A 24,331-nucleotide genomic window follows, 5' to 3' on the forward strand; every position below is an offset into this window, starting at 1 on the left:
ATGCTTTGGCATCTTTTTCCAGAACAGATCCATGTCACCACAATTAAATACCTGTTGCAGCAGATAGCTCTCAGAATCTACAAGCACCTTGAAGTTCCTGATGAAGTTCCCTGCTGCCTTTGTGTCAGAGCTGGCTGCTCTGCCATCCCTCACAACACTGTGGATGCCAGTTCTTCTCTTGAACTTCTCAAACCACCCATGGCATCCCCTAAATACTTCTTCAGTCGCTGATGATCCTGGCATCTTCTTAATGAGGTCAGCAAAAATCATTCCTCGTACTCTCACAGTTAATTTTTTGGTTAATTGTGGTGCCTTGCAATTGCTTTTCATTTACTCATAAGAGATGCAGCCTTTTGACATAGTCCAGAATACAAAACCGTTGTTTAGATACTCTTGTCCCGCCCCTTGAAGCATCTATCTCCTTAATCTTGTCCTTGTTCTTGAGTATAGTGCAAATAGTTGATGCAGACCGATCGTGTGTGTTTGCTAAATCAGCAACACTCATACCACGTTTGTGTTTTGCAATGATTTTACTTTTCATTTCTAAGGTCATTTCCTTTCTCTTGCAACCATCTTCTTGTGGTTTTATCTTCGTGGACATTTCTATGAATGTTATTCAAATTTGCACACAAAAAAACACCTGTGAACACAAGTTTAGAAAAATTCGTGTACACAAGCTGCACTAAGACAGTAGCAGTAAGAGCTCTAAACCCAGACTGTAGTATGTACTCAAGACATTGTTCATATGCTGCTGCCGACAATAAAGGTGTGCTTATTGTTGAACGTTTCTGCTGATGCACACGAGTGACTGGTGACGTCACACTAAATTGTCGTCACTCATTATGCGAAACATTTCTCATTAAACGAGTCATTTTTTACAATTTGTTTTGCGCGTTATGTGAATTGCACATTATGGCAGTTGCTCATTAAGTGAGGTTCCACTGTAATCAGTTCCGTGTGAGTGTTATACTAAATTAGTCCTGGGATAAGTTAAAATTTTCTTGGCTTTACCTATTTCAGAATTTATGTACATGATATCTTGGACATGTTTCATGAAGTTCCTCCACTTTTATTAAACAAGTGCAGTCATTTGTAGTAAGATTAATATTAGAGATCATACTTATTTTGTCACAACATCTAAACAACATCTTTCAGTAACAATAAAGACATTTGGAATATAGGAATGAGCAGGATGGTGAACCAGAGATGATGAGCACATTGCAGTAAGAGTACATGATACATTCATAATAGATATTTGCATCATTGCAGAACTTTTTAATAAGCATATCTTAATTTTTGCTGAAAATACAGTGTTGTCAGGTGTAGCAGATAAAGCCATAGAATATTTCAGATCAACCACTACAAATAAATTCAATAATACAAATATGAGTCTCACTACAGCAGAAGATGTAATGATCACCTTAAAATTTTCCACATACAAGAAATATAGTGGCTGTGACAATAGATCACTAAGGTTAATTAAACAGTGTAGTTCTGAGTCTTGTAATGTATTAAGTTAGTTGTCTAACCAGCAAATTACGACTGCATTAATTCCCACACAGTTGAAATATGCTGAATTTAAGCCTCTGTATAAGAAAGAATATAAAGGAATACCATCAAATTCCATCAATTTAATTTTAGTCGGCATTCTTAAAAATTTTAGAAAAAGATTATGTACAGGCACCTTCTCAATCTTCTGCCTACAAATAATGTCTAGTCAAAGTCATAGTTTGGATTTCTAAATGGTTCCAATTTTGAGAAGGCTATTTACAAATGCAGCAAAAATGTACTTAATTTGTTGAACGATAAATTACAGGCTATTGGTATATTCCATAATTTGTCAATGGCATTTGGCTGTGTAAATCTTAAGTAAATTAGATTATTATAGTGTAACAGGAAAATGCCGCAAAATGGTCCAAGTTTTATCTCTTACAGAAAATAAAGGATTCAAAGAGTCCTGTACTATGATATCAATCATCACACAACTGGGAAATTGTTACATGTGGCGTCCTACAAAGCTTCATCTTAAGCCCTTACTTTCTGTGTACATTCATGACCTATCATATTACCAGATGCCAAGTTTGTTCTGTTTGCAAGTGATACAAACATTTAAATGAATACAAAAACAACTATAGTTCTTAAAGAAGAGCTGTTAATCAAATTTTCATGGACATTAATAAATGGCCACTAGCTAATTCTCTGTAATTAAACTTTGAACAGAGAACAAAATATGGAGTTAAAATCCTTTAACAGTATGTACCTAAAATATGACAAGCAGATATAAGAAGTTGATAGTGTCATATTCTTGGGATTACCACTTGATTCAATTGGGAGGAGCATAATGCAAAATTGTTGAGGTGCGTGAATAAATCTTTATCCACAGTGTGGATGTTGTCAAGCATTGGGGATATAAAAATAAAAAGGTAGCTTGTATTTTCATTCCAAAATCTCATAGTGGATCTCTTTTTTTTTCCTTTCTTTTTCTTTCTTTTTTCTTTTTGTTAACTCGTCGAACCAAACTAAAATTCTGAGAGTCCAAAACTGTAATATGAATTATTTGTAGAGTGAGCTCAAGAACACCCTACAGAGACCTGATCAACAAACAGAGCATACTAAATACTGTGTCCCAGTATATTAATTTTATAAGGACATTTATCATACATAGCATATTTCTTTCTGAAAGTAGCAATTCGGTGCATGGACTCAATACTAGAAATCATAATATCGTACATAAAGATTTGACATCATTTTGGTCCATAAAGGTGTCAGTTATTCAGAAACAGACATTTCTCATAACTTCCTATCAGTGATAAAAAGTTTAGCTACTAATAATGTTCAGCTTAAGAGTCAAGTTTTTCAGTCTGTGTCATCAAACACTCGGATAACAACCAAAGTTGCCCTCTTACTGCACTCACCTCTGGAGGAAAACCAGGTGAAACAACAGCTGCCATATAATAATGGAAACAGATGTTACCCAAAAGCCAGTGGCCAGTGATCAAAAGCATCACAGTGACTGCTGGGCTTCTCTCCCACCAATGAGGTATCCCCAAACAATAGGCAATCAAGACCACTGACACTGTCAGGGAGCATACCACAAACACACAGATCTGAAACACACAGATGAGTTTGATCGCAAGATAATATTCAAAGTTCCATATGAAGATTTAACATAGTAAAACCATATCACTGTACTGTAACTGATTTCTACATTTGTCATCTGCTTAGTGTGGCCCACAAAGTGCAGGTATGGCAGGTATACTTATTAGTATATTTGTTGACCGGTTACTCATCTGAGTGCATTGTGATTTATTCGTCTGATAACATACACATGTTAATTATTTGATTAGAGTACAGGGGACAAGTCAAAATATGGTTAATACAATTTCACTGATATGAAACTATAGCTAATAAGATGGAGTTGTGTTTAAACATTAATGAAACTTTTTTGTGAAAAGATACCTTTACATATTCACATAACAAGACAACCAATAACCTACATCCTCCTCAAATATTCAGCTGTTCATTCATGAAATCTTCAACTGAGTACTAGCATCACTGAAACAGAGTATCGTGTAGCTTTCCCTTCAGTGAATCTGCATTCATGCTCGGATTGTTCTTAGCTTATAGTTTGTTGTGAATTTTCATTTCTATACACTGGGGTCACTGAGCATAAAAGTTTAAACAATTAGCAGGGAGCATAGAATTTTCATTTCTTGTATTATAAGTGTGAATGATGGGGCATTTGTATTGATTGGTAGGTCATTAATGTAGAATAGAAACAATACGTATCATAGGATAGAACCTTGTGGGACACTTTGCGTTACTGTCTTCCATTTGGAAGAATAATTTGCTGTGTTTATAGAGACAACCTCTGTTTGTTTCCTATTGCACAAGTGTAAGTTAGCCAATGTAGAACACTATCCCTAGTTTCACACCTGTCAAGCTCATGGATAAGAAGTGCATGATTTACTAAGTCAAAGGCTTTTGTGAGGTCACAAAAAATCCCTGCAACTTTATTTTTATTGTCTAATGATGTGCAAATCTTGTCAGCAAACTCGTGAACTGCATCAATAGCGATTTTCCCCATGGTGGAAGCCAAATTGATTTTTCAAAATAATCTCATATTTTAGTAAAATTTTGAATCTGTGTGGCAGCAGCTTTTTCAGATACTTTTGACCGGACTGGAAGAAGAGATATGAGATGATTGTTTCCCATATCGTCTCTTGACCCTGGAGTTTAGATTGCTCAACACTGAGATGATTACCGTCCAAACAAAATTACTTTTCCGTTATTGAGCCTAAACTAAGAGCCAGCCTCTCTGGTGCACTTTTCAATATATGGCCTAACAATTTAGGGAGTACTATTTTTGAACTGAAAATACAATTTACTGTAACCATCAAACTTATTAATCATTTCACTATATATTTTGGAGGATTATGCCTCTATCACAAGGTGGAAGTGTGGCAGATGTACAATATTTGGGTAACCTATGGCACTATCTAGCAGCAGAAGACAAAAGGCTATTTTAGTACAAAGTTCAAATTTATGTAGAAGCTCTGACTGCATTTGTGAACAGTAACATAAATGTAGCTACCTTTCAGTGGTTACCAGCTTTTTTTTCACAACCTATCAAAGTTGTGTCGATCTCAAGTAAAAGACAGCTGACGCAATTGGTCCTAATTTTAAAGTACAAGCAAGTGTTTTCTTTGAAGACCAGAGTGGTGACAGATTTTGTGTGCAAGTTAAAGATAAAACTTGACAACACCCCCCCCCCTTCCCCCCCCCCCCCCAAAGCTATTCCTTACCAGTGGCACTTAAAGACAGTGTAAGAAAGGAAATTGAATGAATGGATGATGAATGGGTGTGTCAGAGAGAGTTTGAACACCTTACTGCTTTGTTAGTGGTAACAAAATTAGATAGTTTGATCAGACCAGTTTTGGATGCCCAAACACTAACAATTTTTGAAACAAAGAGGGAAATCCTATGAGCAACTTGTAAATGTGGGAAAAGGGAAAATGTTTAGAATACAAGGAGACAAATTTGGTACTTCTAAGGAGCCATAAATTAAGTATAAAGCGAGAAACTGGTTAAAAAATATCTATCTTCAAGTAAGAACCCCTCTGTAATTATAAGAATACCTTACCAGAAGCAGAATCAAACAATAGAAAATCCAGGACGGACTTTTAACAGTATTATGAAAAGGGTAGTTACTACTCATCATATAGCGGAGATGCTGATTTGCAGACAAGCACAACAAAAAGACTGTCACAAAGTGAGCTTTCAGCCAACAAGGTCTTCATCAAAAATAGACAAAACACACACACACACACACACACACACACACACACACACACACACACACACACACACAGAGTCTCTAGCTGCTGAGGCCAGATTGTAAGCAGCAGTGGACGACGGAAGAAGCAACTGGGCAGTGGGGGGTAAGTAGTAGGCTGGGATGGGGAAGAGTAGGGACAGCACAGGGTTGGGGTGGTGGGCAGTAAAGTGCTGCTTGTGGGAGAATACAGAGACAAGGTGGAGAGAGGGTAGGACAGCTAGGTGCAGTCAGAGAGGGGCAGCAGAAGGAGAGAAGTAAATAGACTGTGGGTGCACTGGTGGAATAGAGGTCTGTGTAGTGCTGCAATGGGAACAAGCAAGGGGCTATGTGTGCAGGACAGTTACTAACAAAGGTTGAGGCCAGGAGAGTTACGGGAATGTAGGATTTATTGCAGGGAGAGTTCCCAACTGCGCATCTCACAAAAGTTGGTGTTTGTAGGAAGGATCCAGATGGCACAAGCCTTGAAGCAATCACTGAAATGAAAAACGTCATGTTGGGCGGCATGCTCAGCAATCAGGTGGTCCAGCTGCTTCTTGGCTACAGTTTGTCAGTGGCCATTCATGTGGACAGACAGCTCATTAGTTTCCATGCTCATGTAAAACAAAGTACAGCTTGGCTTATAGATCACATGACTGGTTTCACAGGTAGCCCTGCCTATAGGTGATGCTTGTGACTGGACTGGAGTATGTGGTGGTGGAATGATGTATGGGACAGGTCTTGCATCTAGGTCTATTACAGAAATATGAGGCAATGGGTTGGGAGCAGGAGTTATCTAGGGATGGGCAAGAATATTGTGTAGGTTCGGCGGGCAGTGCAATACCATTGTTGAAGGGGTGGGAAGGATAGTGCATGGGACATTCCTCATTCCAGAGCATGATGCGAGGTAGTCAGAAGCCTGGCAGAGAATGTGATTCAGTTCTCAAGTCCTCGGTAGTATAGGAAGGCACAGGAGATCTGTTTTTGTATGAGGTTGGGAGGGTGATTACAGTGTGTCAAGGCCTCAGTGAGACCCTCTGTCTATTGGGAGAGGGGCTGCTCATCACTACAGATGCGATGGCCATGGGTAGCTGGGCTGTATGGAAGGGACTTCTTGGTATGGAGTGGGTGGCAGCTGTTGAAGTGGAGGTATTGCAAGTGGCTGGTAGGTTTGATATGTACAGAGGTACTGAAGTAGCGATCTTTGACGTGAAGGTCAACATTGAGGAAGGTGGGTTGTTTGGTTGATAGGACCAAATAAAGCAAATTGTGATGAAGCAAGCTGGGATATTTTTAATTCCCCTCTTGTTTCGCCATCTGCCTCCTTAAATATGTTTTGTTACTTTTAACTATTTATCATTAGCATATGTGAATATAATATGCATTTTCATAAAAGAGAAAGACTGGCCCTCAGTTTTAAAGAATATAACACCAGATCTAATTTTGTGTTTAGTTTTATGTATGTAATTGATTTTCTAATTTATTTTGACTATTCCTAGTTAGTATCTTTTGTTATAGGGTGAAATCAGTAATTGTTTTGTAACTTAAATCCTATTGTTGACACACATACAGATATAAATTCTGTACTAATTATAAACATTTGGAAGACTAAATACTAGTAATCTTAAAGTATCTATTTGGCTCTAATAGAAAACATTTTAGTAAAACCAGCTCTGAATTAATTTCAAGGTTATTAACAGTTTTATCAAAAGTATTGTTTTCGTAACTATATATGTTAATTTCATGATTTAAACAAATAATTCGACCTAACTCTTGCAGTAGAAGAAACTGTTAAAAAGACCCAATTTTTTGATTATTCAATTAATTTAATAAGTTAAGTTTTAACTGCAATTTCTGTAAATTTATCTTCAAACAATGTGCAGTTTTAGTACCGATTATTGTGATGATAGACAAGGGCCCGATTTTAGGTCACAAGACATTCAGTCCACGGTCAAGTTTCAGACGAGAAACTTCTGCTGGTTATTACAACAACAATGCTTCAATTTAACTGTGAAATAAGTGTTAAACAATTAGGCTGTGTGTAAAAACCAATGACAGTGACTGCTCCATATGTACCTGATTATTCTTCAAAAACTGTGGACTTTGTGGTTATGTTTTTACTGCTTGTAGATGTTCAACAGTAAACTATTGTAGCAGTATGTGGAGTTTCGCCTGCAAACTATTAATGAGGCTTATCGCAAGTTAAACAATATGTACTGGCAATATAACTGTGTATTACCGGGGGATTGCGAACAGTAAAATTAAAGCACTATGAAACACTACTGTGCACCTGTCAGCTACATAATTTGCAGTAGTCAGTGTAGGGATCCACAACTCATTCTTTCCGCCAGTGGAGCAACGTAGTATGATGACACCAAGGACAATAAACAAACAATCAACAAAGAAATATAAAGCAGGTGGAACCACCACAAATGGAGGAGAAGGTGTTGAGGTTCTTCAGGAATACAGATATTGTGTCCTCACCCTCTATCCAGATCACAATGAAATTAGAATTACATTAATACCTTCAGCTGCTAATGGGAATTATATATTTCAAAGGGGACAGGTGAAAATGTGTGTGCCCTCCCACCCCCACCCCCAGGACTCGAACCCAGGATCTCCTCCTTACATGGCAGACGCTTTAGCCATCTGAGCCATCGAGGGCACAGAGGATAGCGCAATTGCAGGGACTATCTCACGCACACCTCCCGCGAGACCCACATTCTCAACTTGTATGTCCACACACTACATTCGTAGTGTCCCACCCCATCACACTCATTACTCGTGGAAGACTTTCTTACTAAGTCCCGTAAGAGTTCGGGGAATGTGTGTGCGTCCGCACAGGAGGAGGAGATCATGGCCGGTGTTGCCAGAACAATATACTTATATGGATATGGTGTCTGTTCTTTCGGACATGGCCACTAAAAATAGAGATAAACTTGGACATGAAAAGTACAAAGTGACAGGAAATTTTGGATAAAAAAATCGGAAGCGGGCCTCGGAAACCTCACTCATATAAGGTGGCAAGGATATGATGTCGCCAGGTCGTGTCGTACGCTTTTCATAAATCAAAAAAGATGGCAACCAGGTGTTGGCATCTGGAAAAGGCTGTTCGAATGACAGACTCGAGGGACACAAGATTATCAGTAATAGGGTACCCTGGCGGAAGCCGCCCTGATGTGGAGCCAGTAGGCCACATGACTCCAGGACCCAACCCAACTGCCGACACACCATACATTCCAGCAACTTACAAAGAACATTGTTGAAGCTGATGAGCTGACAGCTATCCAGATCAAGTGGGTTTAAGCTCCGGAATGCTGGTGCTTTCCCGCCATTGCGATAGAAAGACACCATCGCACCAGAAGATGATGAGATGTCGCTTGTAGTCAGATGAGAGATGTTTAATCATCTGACCGTGGATCCCATCTGGCCCAGGAGTTGTGTCGGGGCAATGTGCAAGGTGCAAGGGCACTGAGGAGCTCCCACTCTGTAAATGGGGCATTATAGGGATCACTGTGACATGCAGCAAATGAGAGGACTTTCCTTTCCATCCCCCATTTGAGGGTGTGAGAGGCTAGGGGCAGTTCTCCGATGCAGAGGCTCAAGCATAGTGTCCAGCAATCACATTTGCGTCAGAAAATAACACACCACTGATGTTAATGCCAGGGACACCTGTTGGGGTCTGGTACCCAAAAAGACGTCTGGTCTTCGTCCAGACTTGTGAAAGTGACGTACGGCACCCAATGATCGAGACTTCTCTCCCAACACTCCTGTTTCCATAAGCTGGCAAACGCGGGCACGGAGCTGCTTAAAGGCTATTAGGTGCTCCAGAGAAGGGTGCCACCTATGCCGCTGTAGAGCTTGCCAGTGCTCCTTAATTGCCTCAGCAACTTCTAGCGATCACCAAGGGACCGCCTTTTGCCGGGGCAACCCTAAAGAGTGAGGGATCGTGTTTACCACCGCAGTAACAATTGTTTTAGTCACATGCTCAACCATCACATCGATGTTACCATGTGGGGGAGAGTCAACGGTGACCGCAGAGGTGAAAGTTTCCCAGTCTGCTTTGTTTAAAGCCCATCTGGGCAGGTGTTTGTGGGCCTGACACAGGGGCAGTGACAGGAAGATGGGGAAGTAGTCACTACCACACAGGTCATCATGTGCTCTCCAGTGGACAGATGGAGAAGTCCTGGGCTGCAAATGGATAAATCAATGGCCGAGTAACTACCACAAGCCACATTGAAATGTTTGGCGGCCCCAGTATTTAACAGGCAGAGGTCAAACTGAGACAGTAAAGCTTCAACATCTCTGTCTCGGCCAGTAAGCATGGTGCCACCCCACAAGGGGTTATGGGCTTTAAAATCTCCCAAAAGTAGGAAAGGTTTAGGGAGTTGATCAATCAGTGCAGCTAATACATTCAGGGATACTGCACCACCTGGAGGAAGATATACATTGCAGACAGTTATTTCCTACATCGTTCTTATTCTGACAGCCACAGCTTCAAGAGGGGTTTGAAGGGGCACAGTTTCACTACAGACCGAGTTTAGGACATAAACGCAAACTCCACATGACACTCTATTATAGTTGTTCTGGAAGGCAATGCAGAAAGCAGGTGTAAAGCTTAACAGTTGCCGTAGCTCAGCCAGGCGGTGAAAAGACCGCCACAATTCCACTGGAAGATGACGCCGTCATGAGGCTGGGAAGGCATGGAACATTCAATGAGGCAGTTTATGCCTCAGGGTCACCTAGTGCCACCGACTTATTGCCTGAGCAGTCTATATCCATTGTGTCTGAGGGTCTGACAAGTTCTAGGTCCTCAGTGGATGCCAGACACTCCACCTTATCCCAGACACAAAGCTTGTAGGTAGCAGTGTTTTCCTTGGTCTTAGGGGTCTTATTTTCAGACTTTTCTCGCTGCTACTTGAGTTTCTCTGGCTGGGAGGGCTTCACTGATTCAGTCTCCGGGACTGAGGATGAGCATGAAGCCCTATACCCAGCTGCTTTGGGGCACTTTGGCCACTGGTGGGCTTCATCTTTTCCACTAACAGAAACCTGGGAAGGGAGTGACCCAAGGAACCCCTTCCTGGCGAGAGGAGCTGAAGATGACTTACGCTTCTCCAGATGAGAAGTGGGGACTGGTGTCCCCAATGGTTTGGGGGCGGTGCTCCCGAGGTAGGTGGTGCGGGAGCAACAGGGAGAAGTGCCGCCCCCACCATCAAGGGAGCACATGTAGCCTTCTGGCTCCGAGAGACGACTGAAATTCACGGAACTGATGGGGCTACAAACGTTCCCGTAGCAGCAGCGTATGAGATAGTCATAGCCATAGGATTTAGGTGCTCATATTTTCTCTTAGCCTCAGTGAGGTCAGTAGGTCCAGCGTCTTGTATTCCATGACTTTCCTCTCTTTCCATAAAATCTAGCAGTCTGGCGAGCAAGGTGAATGGTGCTCTCCACAGTCAACACAGATGGGAGGTGGGGCACATGGAGTATTGGGATGTGATGGATGTCCGCAACCTCGGCATATGACACTGGAAGTACAGTGGGAAGACATATGGCCAAACTTCCAGCATTTAAAGCGCTGCATTGGGGGAGGGATATATGGCTTGACATCACAGTGGTGGACCATCATCTTGACCTTCTCGGGTAAGGTGTCACCCCCGAAGGCCAAGATGAAGGCACTGGTGGCAACCTGATTATCCCTCGGACCCCGATGGACGTGCCGGACGAAATGAACACCTTGCCGCTCTAAATTGGAGCACAGCTCGTCGGCAGACTGCAAAAGAAGGTCCATGTGGAATATAATACCCTGGAGCATATTTAAGCTCTTACGTGGCGTGATGGTAACAGAAACATCCCCCAACTTGTTACAAGCGAGTAAAGCCCGTGACTGGGCAGAAGGATGCTGTTTTTATCAAGACTGACCCAGATCGCATTTTGGACAAGCCCTCCACCTCCCCAAACTTGTTCTCTAAATGCTCTACAAAAAACTGTGGTTTCAGCAAAACAAAGGAGCCCCCATCAGTTCTTGTACATATAAGGTTCCGGGGTGAGTAAGGTTCGCTACCATCCTTAGCCTGGTGTTTCTCCCATGGTGTGGCCAAGAAGGGGAATGATTTAGGTTTGCACTTTCTGGCATTGTACTGAGACTTAGGATGCTTAGAGACTGCTGGTGTTTGATCACCAGCAAATGATGATGTGGTATGCTTCATCACACGTCATCCGCCCTGATGCCACGCACTCTGACCAGGGAACCTCCCCACGGGTGTACCTCTGCTGGTAGCTTTTCAGAGGACTCCCTCGTTGCTCAAATGTGATGCAAGCATCCCACTTGGATTATTGGGGAAATACAAAATCATGCTAAAGGCAAGTTAAAGTTTTCTGGAAATCAAGAAGAGTCTCTCAAACTTAAAGCCAACATTATTACTTTCTTGGCAACTCTGAATATAAAATCATTAATATATCAGCAAGAAGAAGTAACTGACTAAAGCTCTCTACTAAAATAAAATTCTAGCACCATCATTTCAAAAAAACTTCCTTTACACATGAAGAAATGTTTGATTGGATGGATATTGTTTCTGTGATAGCAAAGTCCAAAAGAGAGTGACGAACACCCTACTTCTCAACACATCATTTACTGTCAATAACAAAATCTTTAGGTCTGTCTCAACCTTTGAAATATCTATGTACTAACAAAATATTGTGCAACAACAACACACTTTTATTAATATCCATACCACAAAAATGATAAAAATCAGGAGGATTTTGAAAAAACAAACAAATTATGGAATGCAGTAGATACTAAAATGATGAAGATCCCACAATGCCATGAAAGATGTTACTGTGTGATTTTAGAACACAAACCATGTGGGAAAAATTCTATAGGAGTAGTGTTGGATGCTAACCGCTAAATAAAAAGAACAACAAAAATAGAAAGTGTTTTGTTGAGTTATGTGATAGCCTTAATTCTCTACTAATATTTGCACATTCTTGTTGCCTGTCCAGGAAGCAAACAACATAGGTCTCACTTGATACAACAACAGGGGAATTTCAAATTTATCTCAAAGGCACAGCAAAAAATAATTAACTTTTTAAAAAATGTTGATCATACCACCTAACAGGAAGAGGAAAACAGCTGGCTCTCATTTCAACACCAAGAAACTAAACAAAAATATAATTCAAAGAGCTATCTTGACCAGTGAAGAGAGAGGAAAAAATACAACAAAAAGTGATCGTCCATAAATACCAGAAATTCATCATTAAAGTGATTTTCCTGAATCGCTTCAGGCAATTGCTGGGATGGTTCCTATGAAAGGATACGGCCGACTTCCTTCCCCATCCTTCCCCAATCCAATGAGACCAATGACCTCACTGTATGGTCTCCTTCCCCAAATCAATCCCCTCATCATTAAAATTCTGTCCTAAGCCCACGTTTCTTCACACTGCTGGGTGTCATATCCACTTTGAGAGATGTTTACCAGCAGAATCACAAAGAAAAGAGAGAAAGACCTTATACAATACAATGAGTCTAAATTACAAAAACAGGATCTACATAAAAAATTTAAAATAAATATTTTCTAAATTAGAAAAATATGTAGACACAATGCACAATGACACAGTTTGATTTTATGGTCATATATGAAGAATGAACAATTCCAAAGGGACAAAATGCATTTTGAACATCTTTGCCTCTAAATCAAAAATAGGAATATCCAACGGCACATAAACATGAAAAAAGAACTGTAAGAGGAAATGAATATACAACTGGAGAACACATGAAACCAAGACTTCTTCAGAGTGCTCTAGTGACATTAGAAACTTCCCGAGATGAGAAACGAACATCTGATAAACAATGGTCAGACGAATGCTGTGCTAGACACAACGCATTGAAGAAAACATCTGGCTTAAATGCAATTAAAAATAAAAAAAACTAAGAACAACTGTCATAATGGCTGTAAGCTTATCACTGTCCTTAGATGGCGGACTAACAAAAGAAATAAATAAATACGCTGAAGATCACAACAATATAGTTACATGAGGAGTTTCAATTAGTAGCCACAGAGCTGTGAGCTCGGTCACAAAAACCTATTTAATAAGCAACATTCTTTCATGAAAGGATTACTGAAGTTTACACAAGTGACACTGTAATCACGGTATTTACTCAAATCTAAGCCACACTCGAATCTAAGCCGCACCTGAAAAATGCGACTAGAAATCAAAGGAAAAAAAAAATAATAATCCCGAACCTAAGCCGCACCTGAAATTTGAGACTCGAAATTCAAGGGAAGAGAAAAGTTTACGCCACTCCTCCAAATCGAAACAAAGCTGGTTCATTGTAATACGAGACACAATTTAGGTCGAATGAATGAAGATACAGCTACAGTAGTTTGGTTCGAGTCGTAAGCTTAGCAGTTAAGCTTTACCAGGTAGCCATTGCTATGCATCAGGTGCTCCGTCCGTATTTATACGAGTACCCTTCCTTTTTCACGTGCTTCGTCTGGTTTGAATCGATTGCTTATTTTTCTTTGATCTGATAAGTGCCGTTCTCTTTGTTATGGGTGTATACGCCACTCTAGCTGCAAATGCATTACTGTACTGTGTCATGCATTGTTTGTCGCATTCTGATGATGTGTGTTTACGACCTGTCGCTGCTCGTGGTATGGCTTGCTTTTGTGCATCCTACCGCCGCTTACAATTAAAAAAAAAAAAAAAAAAAAAAAAAAAAAAAAAAAAAAAAAGAGTGGAATCATCTCATTAGCGAAACAATGATCAACAAGAACCAAATAATAGACTGCGTATGATAGAAGATGTTCTGAACGAGAGTTTAGCTAAAATTTTTCTCCGTTTGAAAATCTTTGCTGACGCCTCTTTTGTACATTACATTCTGCAAAGAAATTAGTCATCTTAGATTTAAAAATCTAGGCAATTGCCGTGTTTCATTTCTGACTGTATCACTATTCGGCATAAGAATAATAAGAATATAAACATGACATGATATGTATATTCTTCCGTGCTTGCTGTTGTCTCACACTAGTTTCGTAGTTTATTAGGCAGACAGGATTTAAATGAGATAGCAGCAAACATGAAAGAATACGTGGCAAAATATTTATATTTATATTATTCTTATGGTGAAGAGAATACTGCATGTGATTCACAATTCATAAAAGTTCCTATTAGCAACCATCTCTTCTCACAGGGAGGAAAAGTTCAGAATGTAGAGTTGGCCATATTGACAAACATCCCAAACAGTCTTGCCAGTCAGATTTTCGTAGTACATTGAAATGCTGCTACATTCGAAGATGAACAATACGTAATTTGTATTTTCTTTGTTGGATAATGTATGAAAATGCAGTGGTCGAAACTCGGGGCGGAGAAAAAAGCTAGTCTTCCACCTTTTTTCTTTATACTGACGCAGAGGTTTTGGTGCCAGTATTTATCTTTATGCCTGCAAAGCATGCCTGTGTAGCGCTACATATTTTAGACGGCAGAAGTTAGTTGTGGCGGCACCTACGAACATTTTTCAGAACTTCCACATACTTTGCACTCGATTGTAAGCCACAGATGGTTTTTTGGATTACAAAAACCAGAAAAAAAGTGCGGCTTAGATTTGAGTAAATATGGCAATCTTCGAGTACATTTCAGGATGACAAAATTGTTAATAAAGTAATGTTCATCAATATGGTGCATTGTTTTTAGTAACTCGGGAAGTTAATCTATACTGCAGATATGGAGTAAATGTTGTGCACCAAAAGAAATCTGTAAGTAAATGGTTAGCTGTTTAGACTCAATTGAGAAATACTGTCATTAAAAACTGTAAATAAATTTGTTTAGGGATATTTCCTCCACTTTCTGCTGTTTTGAAATTGCAAACCATAGTGAAATCCAACTGATATCATGATGTTATGGGAACAAAAACTGAAACATCAGGCTGTTAGCAAAAACATCTTGAAAGTGATTCTGCACTGGACTATGTTTGTAGGTCTACTATATGGCTCATTCTTCATAAATCTTTAACATTGTTATAACAATAATAGACACCAGAAAATATGCAAGCATTTTTTCAGCATATTTTCCTTACTCGATTTGACTCATCTCATGTACCAACCCACATTACACTGTCTGCTACTGTTACTCAGGCGTTGTTCATTTTTCATGTTTTACTGTCCTCGTGAATACCAGCTGATAAAATGAGTATCAAATTAGCCAATGAGCAGATAAAATTCCGTATCAAAAAACAGATTGTTTACAGTGAGAAATATAGCAATTTATCACAGGCATCACATGAAAAGTGTAATCAATATTACATTCCATCCTGAATTTCCCATTGTTTGAAAAGTATAATCAGTTGGGCTGACTATCTACATGTGGCAAAAACTAAATTACAAATATCTGCCAAAAATCAGAGAAAAATACACCTAATAAAATGTGGTACATATAAAATAAAAGCAGTTACTTTGGGAAAAAATGTTTTACACAGAACGCTATCAGCAATATATATATATATACAGGTGAAATTATAATATTTTTAATGTGAATATTGGTCTTGATTTTAATTTACACTCTAATAAGTTATAGGAGGGATGGCTAATAATGTAGTGCTTTACCTCAGAACCAGCAATAGCAGCGGTAATGTGGATGCAGAGATGCACTGTTTTGTGGCAGCAACCAAAAAGTTTCCTAGCTGAAAGGAGCAGCACGCTGGCATAAGCCGGCAATCAGAGACAGGAGGCAGTAAAGTGCACCAACGACATAGCCAGTGTCAGAGTTCCCCCACATGCTCATCATATGATGGGCCATGTGTAAGTTAACAAATGCTATGGATGTAGCAGCCATTACATGCCTCATTCCCCCTTACTGGGTATTTATTATGTGTGATAGTACATCTGTCAATGTAATGCTGCTAATGTGGGTGAAGTGTACCATTATCTAAGTTGTAAATAAAGGAGTAATTAACAGCTTTAATGTAAATGGTAACAGTATACACAAATAATAGAGTGAGCCGATTGCCTGCATCCTGCCACACTGAAAAATCTATCACAATCAGACAAATCGACCCTCTGCTAATAGTGGAGAGTAGTGTTCCATTACTGCAAAATGAACACTTGTTACAATCATCAGGGGCATTCATATCACTGTCTAAACGAAGAAGTTATTGAATGCATGAGTTGCATGGCAGCAAACACTATGTACAGAAATCCTGAGCACATGACTGCTGCACCAATGCTACTGAAAATGCAGCGTCAGTACCAGACTTCACACTCCACAAATAACGTAAGAATGTGCTCTATAAAAAATATAATTTTCTGCTAGATCAAATGAGTATGCAGGTCAGGTTATAAACAGAAAAGCATATATGGTCTTCCCCTAGTTAGACTCAATCTTCTGGAAAAATATAACATACCAGATAGCTACAAGTTTGACAGCTGATGCAAGTGTAGGAACAATGTTTCCAAAATTGTTGGGTGTAAGTGGGAAGAAAATTACAAAATTTTAGAGTTTTACAGAAAGCCTGATAATATTTACAAGCAAATACATAATAACTAATTAATTGCAAACCTTAATGCCTGCTTTATAGTTCCTGTCACAATGATGAAACATTATGGTTACTCCCAAAGCATTATTTTATGCGTAACACTTTTGTTTCTCTTAAATTCAATCTCCCTGATATACTGAATTTTCTCTTCCTTAATGTATATCTTAACCCATCCTACAGTGAGTGAAGATTGATCTTTACAGTGGACTCCAAGGGTTTACCCAGGATCTGAAGCAGGGAGGGGGGGGGGTCATACTAGTCTCAGGAAACAAGGACTCGAGACAACATACAGCACTTCTTATTAAATAAAACTATAAACCAGTGAAAAACTGCTTTTAATAAACATTTTAAATACAAGAATGCATTTGTACAATCCGAGAAAACATGCAGCATTTCTTCTTAAATAAAACAGTAAACTAGTGAAAAAACTGCGAATATCTTCTAGGGGATGGAGGGGGGGGGGGGCAGCTGCCCCCCCCCCCTGCCCCTCGCTGGGTATGCCCATGGTGGACTTTAAAGAACACAATTACTTGATGAAGAAGCAAACAAAATAACTACCAATGTAGTTAAAATGTATTAATTTAGAAAATTTACAGATTAATATGTCAAATGAGGTTTTTGTAAACATAAAAGCTGCTTCATTCCTTTCAAACTGTCCTCTTCTGGACCACTCTTGAGTGCTTTTCAATATTAAAAAAAATGTAACAGAGCAAAATAGTCTCAAAAAGAAAGAACAGCATAGATGAAGATAAGTAACCAGTGAAACAGTGGCAAAAAACTGGGCCTTTGCACTTGTAATGAAAATAAGTAGACATTAGAGAACACACTGAAATATAGAAGGAAAGAATACATCCGAAATGGGAAGACTGAAAATGGGAGGAGAAATTAAGGCAAGTGCTGCGAAAGAAAGCATAATCATGAAATCGGCTGTCAGAATATGAATAAGCAGCACGATTTCTGTAATGTACATGCTTGTGCTAAATGGCAAATATGTAAGTGTGTTCAGAATGTGCATAATACTACAGTACACCACATTTTCAGATGGTGATTCATCCACTGACATTACTTTTTGTTAATTCTAACTCATTTTAGGAACTAGGCAGTTTACTCTCAATTGTATATAAAAACTAATTACTTACTGGTCCTAAAATCTTTGCAAAGTTGTCCACAAATGAAAATATTGGCTCCATACAAATGTCCACAATATAAGAATGATCTGTAAAATGATTGTAGAAAAGTGATTTCACAGCTACCCGGAATCTGTACAAATGCCATTTCAAGAATCTCCTATAAAAGAAAATTAAGAGCATTTAATGAACAAACAATAGCTTGTCTTATACACTAGTTACTTTTATTTAATGGAGAAACTGAAACAGCAATTAAATAATGTAACAATTCAGACATAAGTAATGGGTGGAAAAAATTCCACAGTCACACATTCACCACTAACTAGCACATAGTTTTTTTGAGTTTCTTTCAGTATTACATTGTCGAATATAAGTGATCATCTAACAGTCATGTCAAAAAGGTTCTCATGAAGTTCTTCATCACTACAATTTTGTGCTCAAAGACATCCATATTTGTATACTTCTGTGTTTTATGCACAGAACAGTAATTGTGATTGGAACATACAGGTGCACAAACATTTCCATATACACTTTTGTTGTTCTGAGCACACGTCACATTACTGTGCTGTAGAAAAAGTGAAAGCAACAATCAGGAACACTGTACACAAAGTCTTGAGTTCTTCATGTGCCAATGAAAAACAGAAGACACATTTTGTTGTTGTTGCTGCTGTTGTCATTTGTCTTCTTCTTGTTCTTCTTCCTTTTCTTCTTCTGCTCATGGAAGACAGGTTTGATACAGATGTCCATGCTATTCTATCCTGTGCAGTCACCTTCATCTTCAAGTAACTACTGCAACCTATATACTTCTGAATCTGCTTACTGTATTCATCTCTGTCTCCCTATACAATTTTTACCCACCACACTTCCCTCCAGTACTAAATTGGTGATCCCTTGATGTCTCAGAGTATGTCCTTCCAATCGATCCCTTCTCCTAGATATATTGTGCCACAAATTTCCTTGCTCCCTAATTCTATTCAGTACTTCCTAATTAGTTACGTGATCTACCCATCTAATCTTCTGCAGCAACACTTTTCGAAAGCTTTTGTTCTCTTCTTGTCTAAACTGTTTATTGTCCATGTTTCACTTCAATACATGGCTACACTCCATCAAATACTTTTCTAAAAGACTTCCTGACACTTAAATCAATATTCCATGTTAATATACATCTCTTTTTCAAAAACCTACATTTTATATCCTCTCCACTTCGGCTATTATCAGTTTCTTGCCGTCCAAACAATAAAACTTATCTTTTACTTTAAGGGTCTCATTTCCTATCTAATTCCCTCAGAGCCAACCAATTTAATTAGACTACATTCCATTGTCCTTGTTTTACTTTTGTTGGTGTTCATCTTACATCCTCCTTCCAGTATCCTGTCCATTCCATTCAACTGCTCTTCCAAGTTCTTTGCTGTCTTTGAGAATAGCAATGTCATTGGCAAACCACTAAGTTTTTTTTTTTTTTTCTCCCTGAACTTTAATTCTTACTTCAGATTTTTTTCTCTGGTTTCCTTTACTGCTTCCTTACTGTACACACCAAATAACATCAGGGATACGCTACAACCATGTGTCACTCCCTTCTTAACCACCTCTTCCTTTTCATGCCCCCTCGATTCTTGTAACTGCCATCTGGTTTCAGTACAAGTTGTAAATAGCCTTTTGCTCCCTGGTTTTTACCCCTGCTACCCTCATAATTTCAAGGAGATTATTCCAGTCAACTTTGCCGTAAGCTTTCTCTAAGTCTAGATGTGCCATAAACACAGGTTTGCCTTTCCCTAACCTATCTCCTATGAAAAGATGCAGGTTCAGTATTGCCTTGCGTGTTCCTACATTTCGTCGCGACCCAATCTCACCTTCCCTGAGGTCAGTTTCTACCAGTTTTTCCATTCTTCTGTAAAGAATTCATTTCAGTATTTTGCAACTGTATCTTACTACACTAATAGTTTGGTAATATTTCCAACTGTCAGCGCCTGCTTTCTTTGAAATTGGAATTATCATCTTCTTTTTGAAATCTGAGGGTATTTTGCCTGTTTCATACATCTTGCTCATGAGATGGAAGAGTTTTGTCATGGCTGGCTTTCCCAAGGTTCTCCAGAGTGTTGTTGTCTACACACACGGCCTTGGTTCAACTTACGTCTTTCAGTGCTCTGTCAAATTCCTCTCGCAATATCATACCTCCCATCTCATCTTCACCTATGTCCTCTTCCATTTCTATAACACTGCCATCATGCACATATCTCTTGTACAGACCCTCTGTGTACTTCTTCCACCTTTCAGCTTTGCCTCATTTGCTTAGGTCTCATTTTCCATCTGAGCTCTTGATATTCATACCAATGGTTCTCTTTTCTCCAAAGGTCACTTTAATTTTCCTGCAGGTTGTATCTATCTTTCCCCTAGTGATATATACTTCTAAATACTTACATTTTTGTTCCGATCATTCACGCTTAGCCATTTTGCACTTCCTGTCAATTCCATTTCTTAGACTTTTGCATTTCCTTTCGCCTGCTTCATTTACTGCATTTTACATTTTCTCCTTTCATCAATTAAATTCCGTATCTCTTGTGTTACCCAAGGATTTCTACCAACCCTCATTGTTTTACTTACTTGTTCCTCTGCTGCCTTTACTATTTCATCTCTCAAAGCCACTCACTCTTATTCTTCTCTATTCCTTTCCACTGCTCTTGTTAATTGTGCCCTAATGCTGCCTCGAGCTCTCCTTCATTTCCTACCTTTTTGCTATTCTTCAGTTTTAATCCATAGCCCATAACCAATAAATTATACTCCGAGTCCACATCTGGCCCTGGAAATGACTCGCAATTTAAAATCTGGTTCTGAAATCACTGTCTTACTATTAAAAGATCAATCTGAAACTTGCTGGTATCTGCAGATCTCTTCCACGTACACAATCTTCTTTTAACATTCTTAAACCAAGTGTTAGCAATGATGAAATTATGTTCTGTGTAAAATTCTACCAGGCGGCTTCCTCCTCTTTTCTTCTTTCCCCCAGTCACCCCCCCCCCCCCCAAAAAATCACCAAAAAAAAAAATCACTATTTTTTTTTCATCTCCCTTAACTATCTGAATAACATGTTTTATCTCATAATATATTGCTTCATTTTTATCTTTTTTCTGAGCTAGTTGCCATTTAAACTTCGACCACTGTGCTGGGTATGGGTTTTGTGTCATCTTGGCTACAATGATGCATTCAATACGCTGTTCATAGTAGTTTATATGCATTCCTCTTTTCTTATTCATTAGTAAATCCACTGCTGCAGTACTCCTATTTGACTTTGTACTTGTAACTATTTATGCACCTGACCAGAAGTCCTGTTCCTCCTGCCACCGAACTTCACTAATTCCCACTATATCGAACTTCAATCTATCCATTTCCCTTTTTAAATTTTCTAACCTATCCACCTGATTATTGGATCTGACATTCCACGCTCTGTTCCATAGAACTTGAGCTTTGTGTCTCCTCATAACAACATGCTCCTGAGTAGTCCCCACCCAGAGGTCCAAAAATGGGGCTATTTTGCGTCTGGAATATTTTAACCCAGAGGAATCCATCAGCATTTAACCATACAGTAGAGCTGCATGGCCTCAGGGAAAAATTTTGGTTGTAGTTTCCCTTGCTTTCATGCATTCGCAGAACCTGCACAGCAAGACTGTTCTGTTTGATGTTAGAAGGCCAGATCAGTCAATCATCCAGACTGTTGCCCCTGAGATTACTGAAAAGGCTGCTGCCCCTCTTCAAGTACCACACATTTTTCTGGCCTCTCAACAGACACCCCCTCCACTGTAGTTGCACCTACGGTGTGGCTATCCGCACCATTGGGGCATGCAAGTCTCCCCACCAATGGCAATGTCCATGGTTCATGGGACGAGGTGGAGTGGGGGTGGGGGGTAGGGAGGTGAAACCACATGTAAAGGTGCTAACTTTAATACCTTAATAGGTGTGTTCTCCGGCCACTGTTTGATGAGAAGATTTTTTTTATCTATCCAATTACATTATGTTATTGGGTCTGTATTTTTCACATTTAATAAATGTTTTTACAGGAGGGTGACTAGAGGACTAAGTGATCACAGTTTGATTTCCCCATCTACACTCAATTATCACCATCTCAACACACGGGCTTTCTACAAAAGCAAATGTGAAGCATATAGGGGCAACAACTCTCAATACAGTTCAACTGGCTTTTCGAGCATTTTCTCATTTTCTAGGAACCCTGCATGTCCTCAAATTCAGCAGAATGTGTCCTTACAATGTCAATTTAAAGGAAATATTTGTCCTTAATGTACTGGACTATTATGTCTGCTGAGTACCACTGATGAACATTTTATAAGGTGTTAGAATACACCTAGAGTCTCTCCTTATGGATCGTCATGTGCATTTTCTCCCGTGTTTCGGTAGATAGTTTCTGTTTCATTTCTGCAGTGTGTAGCTGGAGTCTGCTCAAACAAATCCTGTTCATGCGAAGCCCAGCATCAGTGGAAAGTGTTGGTTTGTTTCCCATTACATACAACATGATTTTTGAATCTGAATTTTATTTGCCCATTTGATACAGTGATCCCAAATCAGTCTAGTGCATTATTCATTTTATTGAAATGTATTAACAAGAATATTGAAACACAAAGAATAATCAGTATTCCGGCAAAGAACTAAGCAGCACTTCTGCATGGCGTTAGCAGTCAGCGCAGGTTAGGACAGCACTGCTGCTGTTGTTATATTTGTTATTCTTCATGTCAACACGCATCAATAAAATGAATTTGGGAGCACTCTCTTGAATGGGCATTTAAAATTCCACTTTAAAAATAATTTTGTTTTTAATGGGAAACAAACCAACACATTCCATCACACTTTGCATCACATGAAAGACGTGATGATTAGTATCTGTTTGAGCTGAGTCCAGCTACACGCTACAAAAATGAAATTGCAAATATCTGCTGAAACGTCTGAGAAAATGCTCTTGATGACTCTTAGGAGAGACATTCTGTATATGTGATTACATCAAAGAAGCCTCACACTCCATTACATCCAGAATCAGATGCAGACCCACTTTAAAGGCAGAAAAATAAGTTTATTCAAAAGATACATTCACAGAAAATAATTGAACAACCAAATTTATTCCCATTCAGTTCCATAAATATGAAGAACAGTATAGCTTCTCATCTCATTTTGTTAAATACATGTTCCATAGATTATATTCAAGAAGCAAGTTATAATCTGTGATATGTAAAAGACACATACAGACCCCTCTTATTTCGTGAATAGTTTGAGACACAGAAATGAGGTTTTTCAGGAATACGCAGAGGGAAAAATAATTTTATTGATTTTTAATCCCCTCGATCCTTGTACCATCTGAGAAATTGAATTATGTTTTTCTTTTTTTACATGTAACAATGTTTTTTAATAGTTTTTGAAATCCCCTGAAATGGCGAGTACAGTGAGACAACGCTTGTCAGTGTTGGCACAGAAACTTCTCACAGTGATTATGCGAAACCCAACTCTCACGTGTCAGACATGGGTAAAGCAGGTGGAAGACTGTTTTATTGGTATAACACTGGGGAAAAGCAAACACTCTACAAATGAGATTGCTTACAATCACCCATACAACCCATTCTACAATATTGCTTAAGTATGTGGGACCTGTATCCAATAGGGCTAATAGGGGATACTGAATGTATACAGAGAAAGGCAACATGAATGGTCATAGGTTTTGTCTGACCCATGCAAGAGTGTCACAGGGATGCTGAACTGCCAGTCTTGTAGTTAAATGTAAACCCCTACTTGCAAAGTTTCAAGAACTGGCTTTAAAAGATGACTCTAGGAATAAGCTGCAACCTGTTATGTACCGCTCAAAGGGATCAGCCTACACAGAGCCATTTAAACATTCTTCCTGCACTCCTTATGTGAATGGAATGGGAGGAAACCCTAATAATTGGTACTACGGGATGTACCCTCTGCCATGCACTTCACAATGGTTTGCAGAGTACAGATATAGCTGCAGACTCTGAGAAATTTGCTAAAATCATAAGGAATGACAGCCATATTATGTTATGGTGGTGTAAATATCACCAAGTGGAACTCTCATATGCCAAGCTCCATTGCAGCTCTCCTCCCCTCCCCCCAACAAAATCCGTTCACTTCAACATGAGTATATACGTACGTCTAAAATAGTTTTCCTAAGCCCTTTTGATACACTAGAAGTCAGCAAACAGTTCAGATTACAGCAATCTTAACTGACCCTGTATCTATTTTGTATAGAGTCTTAGTAGTGTATGCCTATTTTCTTGCTGCATGTAACAACAGGACCTGGCATGAGAGTCTCACTTGATGGTGTTAGCACTGCAAGAGCCATTTCCAGCC

At 39.2% G+C, this 24,331-nt stretch overlaps 1 protein-coding gene across 5 annotated transcripts in view; it reads right to left on the reverse strand.

Annotated features, from left to right (window-relative positions):
• The window catches only part of LOC126259611 (palmitoyltransferase ZDHHC16B), an 81,053-nt gene that overhangs the window by 49,489 nt on the left and 7,233 nt on the right, over window positions 1-24,331 (reverse strand). For 2 of the 5 annotated variants that reach the window (XM_049956522.1, XM_049956523.1), the window contains exons 3-4: window positions 17,981-18,128; window positions 2,916-3,107 (exon numbers count right to left, since the gene is read on the reverse strand). In XM_049956522.1, coding sequence (XP_049812479.1) covers window positions 2,916-3,107; window positions 17,981-18,128 — 340 coding nt within the window. The remainder of the gene's footprint in view (window positions 1-2,915; window positions 3,108-17,980; window positions 18,129-24,331) is intronic. The other 3 variants (XM_049956524.1, XM_049956525.1, XM_049956526.1) reach the window with 2 other exon arrangements.

This window comes from Schistocerca nitens, chromosome 5 (genome assembly GCF_023898315.1).
Source record: "Schistocerca nitens isolate TAMUIC-IGC-003100 chromosome 5, iqSchNite1.1, whole genome shotgun sequence".
Classification (NCBI taxonomy): domain Eukaryota; kingdom Metazoa; phylum Arthropoda; class Insecta; order Orthoptera; family Acrididae; genus Schistocerca; species Schistocerca nitens.